The sequence below is a fragment of the Tursiops truncatus genome (assembly GCF_011762595.2).
Source record: "Tursiops truncatus isolate mTurTru1 chromosome Y unlocalized genomic scaffold, mTurTru1.mat.Y SUPER_Y_unloc_1, whole genome shotgun sequence".
Lineage (NCBI taxonomy): Eukaryota > Metazoa > Chordata > Mammalia > Artiodactyla > Delphinidae > Tursiops > Tursiops truncatus.
Genome location: NW_022983136.1, coordinates 2,910,358 through 2,926,280, shown reverse-complemented (window position 1 = coordinate 2,926,280; position 15,923 = coordinate 2,910,358). Strand labels below are relative to the sequence as shown.

Here is a 15,923-nt window from a genome sequence, read left to right as displayed (position 1 = left end):
GCAGGCTCAGTAGTTGTGGCTCACGGGCCCAGCTGCCCCGCGGCACGTGGGATCCTCCCAGACCAGGGCTCGAACCCGTGTTCCCTGCTTTAGCAGGCAGAATCTCAACCACTGCACCACCAGGGAAGCCCTATACTATTGCTTTAAAAGGATAAAGGCACATAGAATGTCAGTAATAATGTAAACATTGTTTTTCAGCCTTTTTGGAGACTTCTCAAACCTTTTATATGTTTAAGCTTTCAAAAAGGAACATGTAATTTGTTTAGCCTAACTGGAAAACAGTCACAGCTTGCGATGGAGAAATAACACATTGCTTAATTTTGAATACATTCATGTTCAAAGACACAAAGGAAAAGTTTAGGCAAACAGCACAATTCATCCTCCAAACAAAAGTTTTATGCTTGTTTAACTCAGCAGTATAATTAACAAGAAATATTTCATGAAATTTTTTTACTCTGAAAATTCTGAGCATTACATTTTAAACACAACTTCTACTTTTCAACTAACATTAACAACTATGAAAGTACTTTGAATAATTCCATGTTGTCATTTTCTCTGAATATTCATAAAGGGAAAGTTAATATATGCCTCTTCCCCCCAAACCAACATTTTTGTTTTAGTAGCAATCAAGCATCAATTAAAGAAAACAACTTAAACTTTTCCTTTGTAAAGAACATTTGGTACATAACTGAGTGTTATTTTTAATATCTGCTTTGGCCCTCTCATTCATATTGGCTTCCCGCATAACCTCCCCTGGAAGCCCCACAACCTGAGCTACTGTATGAGTCACGAGGAGCAAGGTAGCCCCCATTCACAGAGGGTGGAAACCCTGGTTGTTCTTGTCTTCCACGCTCACGACCACTTGAATAAGTATTACTTTGGCTGCTTGAGTAACCTTCCGGACCTCCTCCATATCCATCTGTTGTATTGCTATCATAGCGACTGCTTCCACCGTAAGTCACAGGGGCCCTTCGTGCTGCTGGTGCACCACGGGAGTCACCTGTGAAGTTAATGATTCATAAACTAAATTTAAACATTACAAATTTTTCTGGTATCATATAACATGACTTAAAGTGCTAAATATTTGAAAAGATAAGCTTTATCTGTCTCTGCTATGAAAATATAAACTATGTAGCAACAGTGAAGGGCTTTCACATTTATTTAAAAGAGCGAGCAATATTTTTCAGCCTAAGTAGTTTATTTTAAAGTAAATGTTATTTTCTGAAAATGGACTGAAATTCTCACTTTCATAACGTTCCTATGCTTCATACTTTTAATAGCACTCTACTGATTATTTGAAAATGTTAAAATAGGGGCTTCCCTGGTGGTGCAGTGGTTGAGAGTCCGCCTGCCGATGCAGGGGACACGGGTTCGTGCCCCGGCCTGGGAGGATCCCACATGCCGCGGAGCGGCTGGGACCGTGGGCCACGGCCACTGGGCCTGCACGTCCGGAGCCTGTGCTCCGCAGCGGGAGAGGCCACAACGGTGAGAGGCCCGCGTACCGCAAAAAAAAAAAGAAAAATGTTAAAATAGTTTTTCTGTAATGAGAAAAAAAGATGAGACTGTCAATTTACCCTTCATTGCATTTTAAGTGAGCTATTAAGAAAACAATTCAAAGGTCTTTAATTTATCAAAAAGGCCATGCTAAACATAGTTTTACCTTTGAGGAATTGAAGTAAAATTAGAGTAAACAACGATCTGGTTAAGTCTAATTCTATGATTTACAGGTTGTAACTGCACTCCTACCGTAACTCCCATATGAATCCCTGTAAGACCTTCCACTTCGATATTCAGAATAATCTCTATCACGACTTCCACCACAGCCATCACGATCACTAAATTTAAAAGAATGTCATAGATTTAAATTACGTGTCACGATCACATAATTTAAAAGAATGTTTTTATTTGATAAAAACACAAAACTTTATATTACCTATGTTCTCCAGAGGGATGATCATTCCAAGAACTTGAATGTCCATAATAACGGTATGCATTGACTCTACGTGGTGGAGTATAATCCTTGCTGTCTCGGGAGCTTGGATAAGCTCTGCTTGAATAAGTTAAATAAAGCAGATAAAATTTTAAATGCAACTTATAATATCCAGAATATATAAAGAATTCACACAACAGAAAGACAAAAAATTTTAAACGGGCAAAGGACTTGAATATACTTTTGTTCAAGGAAGATACACAATAACCAACAAGGACATGAAAAGCTGCTCAACGTATTTATTAGGGAAATGCAATTCAAAACCAAAATGAAATATCTACTTTGCACCTATCAGACTGGCTATAATTTAAAAAAAACAAACAGAATATATCAAGTGCTGGTGCAGATGCAGAGAAACAAATCATGTATGTGCGTGGCAGAAATGTAAAATAGTACAGGCTCTGTGGAAAAGATTAGCAGTTCCTTAAAAAATTAAAGAATTACTATATGTCCCAGGAATTCCACTCCTAAGTATATATACACTCAAAAAGAATTGAATACAGGTACCCAAATGCTTGTACAGGAGTATTCATGACAGCACTATGATGGGAATAACCCACACAGATGGATAAACAAACCATGTTAACCACACATAAAATGGAATATTTAGTCAGCCAAAAAAAAAAAAAGATCAGAAGTAGTGATTCACGCTACAGCATGAATGATCCTTGAAAACATTTATGCTAAGGGAAAGCTGGATAATAAAGGTCACATAGTGTTTGATTCCATTAGTATGATATATTCAGGATTAGATAAATTCATAGATAAGGACACAGATGGGCACCTACCAGGGACAAGGCAGGAGAAAATGGGAGTGACTGCTTATTAATTTTATTTTGGGGTAATGAAATGTTTTGGAACTGAACAGAGCTGGTGGTTGCATAACACTGTTAAGTGTACTAAATGTTACTGAATTGTTCACTTTTAAATGTTCAATTTCGTGTTAGGTAAATTTCAGCAAGAACAACAAAATTAACCATGGCTTAATTCATATACTGTGTTTTTTCTTACCTATCTTTAGTAGCATAACCACCATCTCTTCGTGACATATAGCCAACTCTCCGAAAAGAGACTGGCTCTCTGTGAGGAGAAGCTCCATAATGTCTTCCACGTGATACTGAGCCTTTAATTTAAAAATGCTTGTGTTTAAGTACCTCAAAATTGACAGTAATGTTTCCAGGAAAAATTCAAAAGTCTGATATCCTTCCTCTCTCCAAAATCATTTTAAAAAACTACTCCTTCTAAAATTCCATTTATGCACATTTTTGTTTCCCTTTAAATGATACCACTGAACATTTTATTTTCGGTACATCTCCCGTTCCCTATACATTTCACATACCCTTTCAATTACCAGCAGTAGGGAAAACTTCTCAAAATTTGAGCAAATAATTAATTTTTGGTAACTACTGTCACATATTCAATCACCAAGTGGTTGGCTCTCTCCTTTATGTGTACAACCTTAATTATTGACCTTTTATGATGATAGCAATAGTGACTTCTATTGTTTATTAGCAATAAAGGGCTCATTTGAAAAACACTGTACCACTTCCAAAATATGAAACTATCTCCCATAAATAATGTTCTCTTCATGTGTTAATTCTTATTCCTAATTCCTAGAGGTCACTAGGACGTTGTTTGTTCTCTTCTCTTGTTTGTTCACTAGGCTAACCATCTAATAATGGAAAGGGTAGGCTTCTTAGCTTCTGTTGTATTTTGAAGTCAATACCGTGCTACATTTGGCTTCATTAATATTCTACACATAAAATGGCAATTTGAAAATGACTGTTTCAAGTCCGTACCATATTAAGGATCAGAAAACAGTGCTAAAAAAGTTAAGAGCACAAACTACAGTTCATATGGCAAGTTTCAGTTATTGTTTATAATAATTAAATAAAAAACCAGGTGGCCAATATACATAGCTAAACTACTCTACAGACCAGAACATTCTCTCACAGGACATAGTTTTCATGAAAATTCTGATATTGAAACTATGTGATAAAGAAGCCTACTAACCAAAAAGTGTTAGCAACAACTTAAATTAAGAGGAATTCTATAGCAAACATGGACATACAAGCAATGTTTTCCCCACTGCACTGCTAATCACCTACTACATGTATAATTAGAAACTAAAAGATTATTTCCCAAGCACAAATCAATCAATAAATTAGTGATTGGTAAACATGTTCATATACTTCTCACTTTCCATTTTGCTTAAACATTCTGTTTAAAATAGCTCACTTTCATTAATAAGAATCAACTGTCTCTGCATTACATAGCATTTACCTTGTCTTCCCATCCCACTACTGCTTGGTCTTTGAGCAGATCTTTTAGGAGGAGGACCTCCACTTCTCGAAGATGGTCCTCTTTTAACTGGAAAGGGTCCCCTGGAAGAACTCGCATTGAGACTAGGAGTATATCCACCACAACCTGTGTTTAAATGAAATCTTTTTAGTTAACTAGAATCAACATTTTTTCATTGGTCAAGTTTCACTTATTGTTATAAATTTTCACTAAACAATTACCCCAGTCTTCAGCTTTCATATTTGTCTAAACCAGTAAGATTGTTTGCTCATATGACACATAAGTTAGTACAGTTCAAAGACTTACTGTAGAAGTCAGTTTGGAAAATCTAGCAAGAAATTCAAGAACCACTGGTATGAAAGCAGTTTGGGGAAAAGAGAGAGAGTACAGAAAAACCTGGATAAATTAAATGTAAACCTGAATTTTTGATCAGTTTAGGAGGAAGATGATAAGTTATTAGTTATATAATTCTGGTGTCAAGGAAGCTTTTTTTTTTTTTTTTGCGGTACGTGGGCCTCTCACGGTTGTGGCCTTTCCCGTTGCAGAGCACAGGCTTTGGACGCGCAGGCTCAGCGGCCATGGCCCATGGGCCCAGCCGCTCCATCCTAGGTATAGATCAAAACATTAAAAATAAAAAAGATGAATAAAAAATGCATTACCTAACAGTTAAGTATATACATACAAACAACCCCCTTTGCAGGAGAATATCTGCTTATAACTTTACAGTTGGCCCAGTACCCCTAGTTCTGCATCCATGGATTCAACCAACCTTGGATCACGTAGTGATGTAATATGTATGTATTGAAAAAAAAATCTGCTTGTAAGTTGACCCACAGTTCAAGCCTGCGTTATTCACAGATCAACTCTTAATGTTGATTTTTCAGTGAAAAGGGCTATGTTGCGTTCAATTTTAATAGTATTTAAGAAATGCACATTAAATACTGAAAATTTATGTTTTACCTTTCTAACCAGAAAGATGTTTAGATATATTCCAATTCCCCTGTAGTGCCACAGGCAAGAAAAAATGAGTATTCTTACACATGGCAGAATACGAACTGGTAAACTTTTCTCAAGATCAAGTTAGTGGGAAAAGAACAAAACTATGTTATCTTAAAATGGGCACACCCTTTAACTGAACTTTCAAAAAACATTTCCTAAAATTCACACATCTAATTAACACAAAAAGAAACCAAATGTTTTATTTCTGAAGACTGGTTATGGTTAATAGGTGAAGCAAAGGTGGTTAAATATATGGAAGTTTTTGAAATACAAAGTGCTTTTCCTCCTTTTCTTACTAAGTAGAAAACTTCTCTGAAAAAATTCAAAAAATATATTTTCAACGACTTTCTCCTCTAATACACACAGAAAGAAAACATACATGTTTCTGAAGCAGAGGTTTTTACTCTTTTCCTGAATCAAAGACACCTTTTAGAATCTAAAGCCCTATTTATTTCCCTAAGGTATTTTCCCCCAAATGCAAACAACAGACCCAGGGAGGAAAGCCTCATATCAAAATGACAATGGAGATTTGCTTAGATTTCTGAACACATACACTTAAGACAAATACTGCAAGGTGAAACCTAAAATATGAAGTGTTTATCCCTGAATTGTGGATATTCTGAGTGACTTTTATTTTCCGTGGTGTAGTTTTCAAGATTCTCTAGTATTTTTATGATGCAATAAGTCTACTCTCAGAATAAAATTAATCAATGTATTTTTAATAGATTATTAATGAATCATTGACTTAAACTCATATAAAGTTATTGGCCCTAAAGTGAAAAATTCTAATGTATGATCGATAGTAGTACACTCTGTAGAAAACTTCTTGAAGAAAAGAGGCAATTAGTAATAATGGTAAAAGAGACTGAATTTAGTTTAAAATTTATGCTATTTCCCTGTAAGGTGATTAACTTTTTGCATATTATCTAGTTAAGTCATTTTATAACTACAATAATTCTTTACCACTTAGAAATACTTCTGACTATCAATGTAATTCATCATCTAATAATTCTTACAGACTACTTTGCTCATAAAGGATGGAATAAAAACTGAGATGTTTCTATACAGTTAAACTTACGATTTTCCGGTCCTATGGCTGCAGCCTTGTATTTTAAAACATTACCCAAGTGTCCTCCACGTGAGGGATGCTCTCTTGCTCTTCCATTTCCTCCTCTTCCATTTCCTCCTCTTCCATTTCGTCTTCTTCCATTTCGTCTTCTTCCATTTCGTCTTCTTCCATTTCCTCCTCTTCCATTTCCTCCTCTTCCATTTCCTCCTCTTCCATGTCTCGGATTTCTCAGATGGCCCCTGTTTCTTGCAGGAGGTTGTGGTCTCTGTTTACCACCGCTGTCAAAAGATGGTTTGTTGGCTCGCTCTACTTTAATTGCTTTTCCATCCAAAGACTAAAAAGATTAAGTATAACATTAGTAACATTACATCAAATTTATTTACTACTGCACTAGTTCAAGATCAGTATTTTTTCCACAAAGCAAACATTTTCTTCTGAAATGACTGTGTCCTTCACCGTGCCAAATAAATGAGATTTAATTAGTAACAGTCTTTCAGTAAGTCATCCAACACAAAGTGTATGTATTGGCAGTTACAGCTCGCTGAAATGTCCTCTGGTATTAAAAGAAGATTAATACCTCTCACTTATCATGAGAGAATATACCCTTTTATTTTCTATAATGGATAACTAAACTCACTTCATTTCTGTACTTCTACCATTCAAAGTTTTCAGTGTCCCAAGGGTATATAAAAGTATACGTGTCATTTAAAAAATAAAATTATTCATTGGAATAATGGAATTATCCATTATTCAAAATGGTTATTCCTACTCTAATTATTTTTAGCATTTATTAAATATTAAGAGAAAGAAAATTTTCCAACATGATTGCTGTTCTGTATTTACTTCTAATAATTTCCCTGTTTTTTTTTTTAAATAGAGCACTTATTTGGTCCTTAACATCTCTTGCCTTATTCAATTGTTTAAACATGTCCCCAAAGAGTAACTTATTATAATACTACTTCATATTCTTATGTTTCAGAAATGCTTACATTTCTTAATCTTCCAACAGCTTCCTAAATTAACCTTCTATAGATGCCAAAGTGATTTTTGAAAACATAATTCAAATCATCATATAATTGCTCTACATAAAACACTCTAGCTGTTTCATGTTATTTTTGGAAAACAATTTTAAATGCTGAATTCCTACTAAGACTTCTGGTGGATATGGATGGGCCCTGGCCCAATACAAACAGCCTCAACAGCCATGTGTTCCCACCTTAGGGCCTCCTTTTCTGTTTCTGGGTCCAAAATATTTCCCATAGACTTATGAATGGCTGCCTCCCTCCCAACATTCAGGATATAACATTGTTAGATCTATATGTATAGAAATAGTGTCCACCACTCCCCTTAAGCTCTAATGAAATTACTTACTTTATTTCCCTTAATATTTTTGCATATGAAATTGCATTTATTTTTACTTGTATGCTTCTCATCTTTCACCCTAGAACACAAGTGTCCAAGAAAATAGGTATTTTGTCTTACCCACAACCATTAATCAATTGCTAAATCAATGCCTGCCAATAAAATATCTGTTGAATAAAGAAGTGAAGACTAATGTCTACACAGACTACGCGTTCTTGTGCTTGAAAACAAAGAAAATGGGGGTGGCGGATCACCATCAACTGTTCTTCATAACGCAACTTTATCTCTGCACCCAAAATAAAATCATGACTCAAAGTCAACTTTTAGGTACTACCATACCTTAAAATATGAAAGTAAAGTAAAAGGGTCAACATGTGCCAAGTGCCTGCAGCATACCAGAAACCAAGCTATAGAAAAAGGGAATTAATGTATGTGTTCCACACTATGAGAACTGAGAAGCACTGGAGGTAATTTTAACAATTAACAATTCACAGTATGATGAATATAAAAAGATATTACCTGCAATATAAAATGGGAAAAATATTACCTACAATATAAAAAAAATCTTGGAGCAAATATGCAATTAAAAGTACAGTTTTGGGCTTCCCTGGGGGCGCAGTGGTTGAGAGTCCGCCTGCCGAGGCAGGGAACACGGGTTCGTACCCTGGTCCGGGAAGATCCCACATGCCACGGAGCGACTAGGCCCGTGAGCCACAGCCACTGAGCCTGTACGTCCGGAGCCGGTGCTCCACAACGGGAGAGGCCACAACAGTGAGAGGCCCGCGTACAGCAAAAAAAAAAAAACCAGAAACAATATGGGATATTGGGGAGAGCTCTACAGGCTAAAACTTATTTACTTTTATGTTTGAATGCTAAAACAGGTTTAAAATATATTGTTAAAGCTAATGTTAATTTCAATCTCTTTCCAACCAGACAATCCAGTACTTATGTGACAAAAAGGAGAGTGAAGGCTTATATGGCATTATGTTAGTTTAAAAAATTAGAAAAAAGAGAAACAATCTAGAAATAGTATTAAATGGAGAACACAAAATATTATTAAAAGACTCTTACCTTTCCATTCATATCTTTGGCAGCATCCTTTGCATCTGCAGAATTCTCAAAAGTAATAAAAGCAAAGCCTCTAGACTTGTTTGTTACCCGATCCTTCATCAAAATAACTGTAATACACATAAATCTTTTTAATTTAAAATTTCACATAAAATTGAACTTTTCATATTTTCAAAATAATCAATCCTTTGACAATTTCTCATAAGGCCTCCTTAACTCAATTTGATGTTATGGACACAGTACAGTAACAACCTCCTGAAAGTTACTTAACACTGAAACAAAAAACAAAAACACATAAACCAAAAAAATCCTTTCCATTTTATATCATTTCCAGTATTTTAAAAATAGAGTCAATAATTTCAACCATTCTACAATTAGCATATCTCTTCCCATTTCATGTCCTATGACCACAGTATATTTAAAAAGCCCTGGGACTTCCCTGGTGGTCCAGTGGATAAGACTCCACTTTCCCAATGCAGGGGACACGGGTCTGACCCCTCTTCAGGCAACTAAGATCCACATGCCGCATGCCACTCGGTGTGGGCTTGATCCCTGGTCAGGTAACTAAGACCCTGCATGCTGCAAAGCACGGGTCGGGGGAAGAAAATAACGCTGCTTTTTTCCCTTCTCAGTAGTAGGAGCCCCTAAGGTGTACACTTTCCCTCATTGCCCAGTGCTTTCCTAATAAAAAGTAGAAACTTAAATAAAAAGTGCTCATGTGTTAAAAACAGAAAAAGCATTATAACCTAGCTGTCCAGTGGTGTATGTTTAATACACATTTGCTTTGAATAGATATATATATTGGTTCTAAAAATTACCTTCCATAATGTGACCATATTTCCCAAATACCACTTCAAGAGAATTTTCATTGGTGTCAGCATGGAGGCCTCCTATGAACAGTTTCCCAGGCTGATCTGCTTCCACCATTTTTCTGTAAGTAATTAAAAATATATCTTTATACTCATAGCAAAAAATAAATTATAAGCCAAAAGTATCAAACTATTACACCTGTTTAAAACTCAAGTAAAGTACCCAATATCAGTGAAATTATTTGCCATTTCTTACTTAAAAGAGAGGAAACTTGAAACACAAAGCAAAACAAGCACTGGCATAACAAATGCTCCATTTTTTATAGATCTCTTACAAAAACCTGTATGTAAAAATCAGATTAGAAGGCAACTGTAAATTCTTTTGAGCTGCAGGGTTCAACGCTTCATTTCCAAAAAACAACAAAAAAATAAGCAATAAAAAATGCTCCTGCATTCTACACATCTAACAGTTAATAAGTTTTATGAACTGTGCAGAAAATACCTTAAACATTATTTTCAAAATTTTCCCATCTACTCACATTTTTCTTGATTATGCATCAAATACTGTTTAAACTTCAAAAATGGTAAGTCATAAAAGCAAAGGAGGGAGTTACATCCTTTACTGAGGGAAATTTAAACTGTTTTACTTATACTGAGAGACTTTAAGAAACACTGGTCCGAAGAGAGTAACATACTTTATGTGCAAAATTAAAATCTGACAGTTTTTGTCAAGTGAATCAACATTTTGACATCTGATAACTAAAGTTACAGGTTTTAAATCATTTAAGTTAAAATAGTTAGGTATCTTGCCTCTATTGTTCAGTACCTCTGCTTTCACAAAGAAAACCCGTAAGGAAAAAAAAAGTGCACGTGGAACAAAATGGCGCCATGGCGTACGCTCCACTACCCGCAAGTGAGAGAAAAAAAAAAACTTAAACAGCAAAGAGGGTACGCGTTAATCAAAGGTAAATTTCTCAGTCCGCCCCCAGGTGTAAACAAGTTAAACAGCAAAGAGGGTATGCCGCTAATCAAAGGTAAATTATCTACTCGGTATTCCCTCCCACAGCATTTCAAACCTATCTCCACCCCTCTCCCCACCCTCTCAATTCACGGACAAAATCCAGGAACTTCACTGGCTTTCCACTGCTGCCTTGGGAACTGATTATCTGGAAGAACAAAACTTAAACGTACTGTTCAAGAACAACTGATAGACTTCTGGAGACAGTGTATATTCAGACATATGTCTACAAACACAACTTACTCGGCTCTTAAATCTTACAGAGAAAGCCTGAGAGAAAAATCAAAATCTGAATTACCATGCTTTCTCTGGGAACAGGAGAAGATACAGGTATCAACTCTTTCTCCTGAGGTATAAATTATTCTCTCCTCCCTAAAATGCCGAATTCCTTACCTTACTTTGTCCTCTTCTTCAGAAGTCTTCCTCCCGCGTCTCTTCAGACGACCGCTAAAGAAACTAACGGTCAAGAGCAAGCGCTCTACTTATAGAAAGATGATAAGGAACCGGATGTAGCGCTGGGTGGAAGAAGGGATGAGCTGCACTAGAGTTAGGGAAGATGAAAGATGTAGAGGTGGGGGAGGAGTGAAGAGAGACACTCGCGAGAGAGACTGGCGAGAGCAACTCGCGGGAGAAACTCTGAAGAAAACTGCAACGACAGAATGTGTTCTCTACTTTTTTACTGCATACATTTCCCAGTTGCTTTAATTTAATCAATATAAAGGAGAAGGACTTTCCTGGTGGCGCAGCGTTTGAGAGTCCGCCTGGTGAGACAGGGCACATTGGTACGTGTTCCGGTCCGGGAAGTTCCCACATGCTGCAGAGCGGCTGGGGCCGTGAGCCATGGCCGCTGAACCTGCGCGTCCGGAGCCTGTGCTCCGCAACAGGGGAGGCCACAAGGGAGAGGACTGCGTATCGCAAAAAAAAAAAAAAAAAAAAAAAAAAAAAGTAAAAGGCAATTTGGGGGTATAATGTGAATTTCCATATAATCAGTAGGGAGAGTTCAGGGATTTTTTGATACATGAGAAATGGGGAGGACCAGATCATGAAGCATTTTGCTTGCTATGCAAATATGCTACCTACTTTATTTTTTAGTGGAACTGTTCAAATAATTTTAAACAGAAACGTGAATGTCTACAAGATAAAATGCATATGGTATTTAATATGATACAAAGGAAGGCAGACAAAAAGTAATCTAAGCTTCAAAATTTAGTAGTTATATGAAACTGGGGAAACTACCTAAACTCTTAAATTTACCCAGTCTACAGAAACAAGATCATAAAGAATGATCAGATAGGGTTATTGTGAGGGAAAATGATGTGCTGAGCACATTGAACACAACGCCTAAAAACATAATTCAGGGTTCAAAACAAAAGGGTGGAAATATTGTAATTACTTTTATATTAAGTGAGAGCCTGGGCTTAATTTGTAATCCTGCCTATTTTCGAGACTGGTCAAACTCATGATACTGCTTTTTTGGGGTTTTTTTTTTGCTGTACGCCGGCCTGTCACCTTTGCGGCCCCTCCTATTGCGGAGCACAGGCTCCGGACGCGCAGGCTCAGCGGCCATGGCTCACGGGCCCAGCCGCTCCGCGGCATGTGGGATCCTCCCGGACCGGGGCACGACCCCGTGTCCCCTGCATCGACAGACGGACTCTCAACCACTGCGCCACCAGGCAAGCCCCGAAACTGTTTGTTTTCAATTATGTTCCTTTGCATATTTTGTATAAAGTAAATAATCATTGTATATTTTCACTAATAATAAGCCTAAAAGAGCATAGGAAGACATGACAGAACACACAAACGATTGGAGTGAAGAATAATTATTAACAAAAAGATATGAAAAATAATTAGTAGAAATCTTTGGTGGATAACAAATGATTTAACAGAAGACAGTTTACCAATAATTATTCAAGAAGTAGAAACCCCAGACGTAATTTATAGTCAATTCTAGGAGATAGCTGAAATTTTGCTAAAAAAGCTAGTATACTGATGATAAATATAAATAAATGCTATTACTCAGATGACAAAGCTTGTGTGTCAATACTGTTTACAGACATAACCTCTAAAGATAGCATGCACAAAATGTATGACAATACAAATGGTAATGAATTAGAAACAGGGCCACTTCCTTTCTGGGAATAACTACTGCAGACTAACTGGTCAAATAAAAATATCTAATAAATATTGTGGGCTGGCTACTATAGAAAGTGCTTCATTTACTTATGAATTTAACTATCTCATTTGATTATTGCCACAGTCCTATTGACTGCTATTCTTATCCTCATTGTACAGATTAAAAGCTTTTTTCCTCAGGTATGTGCAACACTTTTTGAAGAAGAAAACAGTAAAATTCTTTGAAATACTTGAAAAATGACTTGAGCAACTGGAGATGGATGTTCTAATATGACTTCCATATGACCTTAAATAATATGTAAATAATATAAATAATGTGAATGAAAATTATAAGGTTATATCATACATATGTATTAAGGTATCTATATTTATATATGTATATATCTGTGTATATTACATATTTACTTATATATAATCTGTATATACATATTACACATATTGCATTCTCAATTAGATTTTTAGAGTTTATTTAGAAGAATTAACATTCAGAGATTTAGAGCATATTCTAACAAAGGGCCTCCTCTCTGGATATTAAAGAGGATTATAAAGCCATGATAAATGGAATGATTTAGTGAACACACAGAAAAGTAACAATCAGAAAGCATGTCCATAATAATAAAGGAACAACTGGTAATTTTAAAGTGTTCTCGATAAAACAGAAGGCAAAGCGCAATCAATACATTTTGCTATCGAATTTTTAGATAATATTGTGGGTAGAGGAACATGTTGGATATGTTGCATCTGCATGGATTGATTCAAGACTGCATGGATAGATTCAAACAGCAAAATTCACACTATAGGAGACTATATGGGATAATCAATCTGGTTTTATAATAAATTGTAAAAAAAATAAAGAATTGAAGGGGGAAACTGTTTTAGAAAACAATTAAAAACATTTGAACCAATTGCAAAGTTCAAACCTTATTTGCATTTTATTTCAGTGAAACTGAAAACATTTTTAGTTTGCCATTTATGAGAAAAATGGAAATTTGAACATACTTGATATTTAATGATTTTTTAGAAATTATTAATATCCTTGTGGGTCTTTTTCTAGTAATGTGATGGCCTACAATTGTCCATTACATATCTACTGGCTTGGCTTGACCAAACGGTAATCAGCCTTCTCTCCTCCTCACAGTGTGCTAAACTTTGACCTGCCCCTCAACTTCGGGGAATCACTAATATACTAAGGTCAGAACATATTCCGTAACAGCTTATTCTGAGAATCAGCTGGCAGGGGAAACATTTTCTATTAAAATACCCCTATTTTACCTCCTGCTCAGCCCTCTGCTTCTGTCCCAGTAGGTTTCTGCTGGCCTTGCTCATCCTTTCCTCTTAAAAAATACTTTTTCTACTTGATTTTGAAATACTTGAAGATTCTGAAATCAAAGTGTTCTTCTATTCAATCGTCTTTGTGAATAAACTCTTTCCTTACCTAGGTCTTAATTTGGTTTTCAGTTTTCTGGTGCTATGACGCAGATAAAGTGTTGAGAGCCTTTTGATCTTTATCATCCTGACCAACAGTGCTGCCCAAACCGGAGGGGTTCCAGCCCAGGATTTGTGTCTCAAATGAAAAAGTGTAAGTGTTACCCTTGAGTAGAACTCCACCCTAACTGAGGCCTTAAACAGAGGTGTTCTCTCTCTGTTGCCCAGGAGTGGATAGCATCATGAGACAGATAGTTCTTGACAGATAGTTCTTGTTCCCCAAGAACATGGCACCAAGCAGGTGACATCAGGAGTTAGTCAGCTTCTACCCAAGACACTGGAACAAGGTCCCCAGCTTCCAGGAATTCCTTATCTTTCTACCCTCACCGTTTTAACTGTCTTTCTTTGCTGATCTTTCATCTCTGTCCACTCCACCATCACTTTTGCTATGCATATAACTGATCCCATTACAACTGTAGCTCTCCATAATAAGCCTCACGTTGTATTACCTAGTTTTAAATTAATTTTTCATAGGAATAGAGTTGATTTACAATGTTGTGTTAGTTTCTACTGCACAGCAAAGTGAATCAGTTATATATACATATGTCTCCCCTCTTTTCTAGATTCTTTTCCCACATAGGTCATTCCCTGTGCTATACAGTATGTCCTTAGTCTCTGTTTTCTATATAGTAGTGTGTATATGTCAATCCCAATCTCCCAATTTATCCCTCTCCCTCCCTTCCCCCCTTGGTGTATTACCCCTCTTTATCTTCTTCCTTACATGAGCTGTTTCCCCCGTAAGAATTACTCTGTCCCTTCAAGGAGCCCCAGATGTATAGTATTCCTTCCCATGATTCAGAGCTAAACCTCACAGTCCTACTTCTGATTGATTTTATCTACCCACTTTCCTTTGGAAACCTGCAGTTTTCCCCAAATTGCTATACTGTCTCAGGTTTAAGGGCATCCTTTGTGTTGACACTTAGTGAGGGGGAACTTTAGATTTTCTCTGTAGACTTCAATACTTTTTAGAAAAAGCAATGCATATTTCCACTGTAACATAACCAACAGCTGTTTCAAAGATCTAGGTATTTTAAATTATACTACTTTGCCACCAATACAAATATTTACACTATTATTACGGGAGGTCAAAGTACATATTCCTTACCTTGTTCTTTTAATACAGTATACTGAGAAGGTCCTAAATACAATTTAACCTTTACTTGGAACTGTGTCCTGCCATCAAAAACTTGGGAACTTTCCTCTTCCAAAATGGATGGGACAGTACTTTCATCAAAAGGGTCATATGAACTCTGAAGTATAAACCCATCTGACAACCATTTTCATGAACTCTAGGTAACTCCTAATGAGACATATTTATGACTACTTTGCATATTAGTATCTTTCTGCCAGATGAGCTGGTATCTGTTATCTAGCTAATTAGTCCCTATCAAATCTTTAACTAGATTATCTTCTTTCCTCACGTTAACTACATTTTTACCTCTGATTTAAGATTTCTAGGAACCTGATGACTCTACAAAGACATGTGACAACTACAACTTAGGTGCAGAATTCCACCTAACCATGCATGTGACCTTTCTTGGTCACGAGGTTCTCAAGAAGCCTTAAAAAAAGAGTAAGAGATTGAGAGTTCAATTAAAAATTTGACTATTGCAGCAGAAGACAAACAAGCAACCTTTACTCTTGGAGCTTGTGCTGTGTAGGCCATTCAGAAAGGTCACCAAAACTCCT

The 15,923-nt window shown here is 36.4% G+C and overlaps 1 protein-coding gene across 2 annotated transcripts; it reads right to left on the bottom strand.

Moving 5' to 3' along the window:
* Window positions 1-601: 601 nt before the first annotated feature.
* LOC117310609 (RNA-binding motif protein, X chromosome-like) lies at window positions 602-9,716 on the bottom strand. 2 transcript variants are annotated; one of them, XM_033850326.2, is made up of 9 exons: window positions 9,608-9,716; window positions 8,793-8,899; window positions 6,566-6,693; window positions 6,414-6,469; window positions 4,274-4,417; window positions 3,002-3,113; window positions 1,934-2,059; window positions 1,747-1,835; window positions 602-1,000 (listed from the first exon to the last, which is right to left on the bottom strand). In XM_033850326.2, the coding sequence occupies exons 1-9, from the start codon at window positions 9,714-9,716 to the stop codon at window positions 723-725; spliced, it is 1,149 nt and encodes a 382-aa protein (XP_033706217.1). In that variant the 3' UTR covers window positions 602-722. The 2 variants fall into 2 exon arrangements, with proteins under 2 accessions (XP_033706217.1, XP_033706218.1); XM_033850327.2 differs by having other exon boundaries at window positions 6,414-6,476; window positions 6,597-6,693.
* Window positions 9,717-15,923: the final 6,207 nt, after the last annotated feature.

Bases quoted from the DNA above. Each gene is read 5' to 3' on its own strand.
- LOC117310609 (XM_033850326.2), bottom strand. From the start codon at position 9,716: ATGGTGGAAGCAGATCAGCCTGGGAAACTGTTCATAGGAGGCCTCCAT. The intron at 1,836-1,933 runs GTAATATAAAGT...TTTTAAATTTAG, and splicing joins CATCCCTCTGGAGAACATAG to TGATCGTGATGGCTGTGGTG. The intron at 1,001-1,746 runs GTAGGAGTGCAG...TTAACTTCACAG, and splicing joins GGATTCATATGGGAGTTACG to GTGACTCCCGTGGTGCACCA.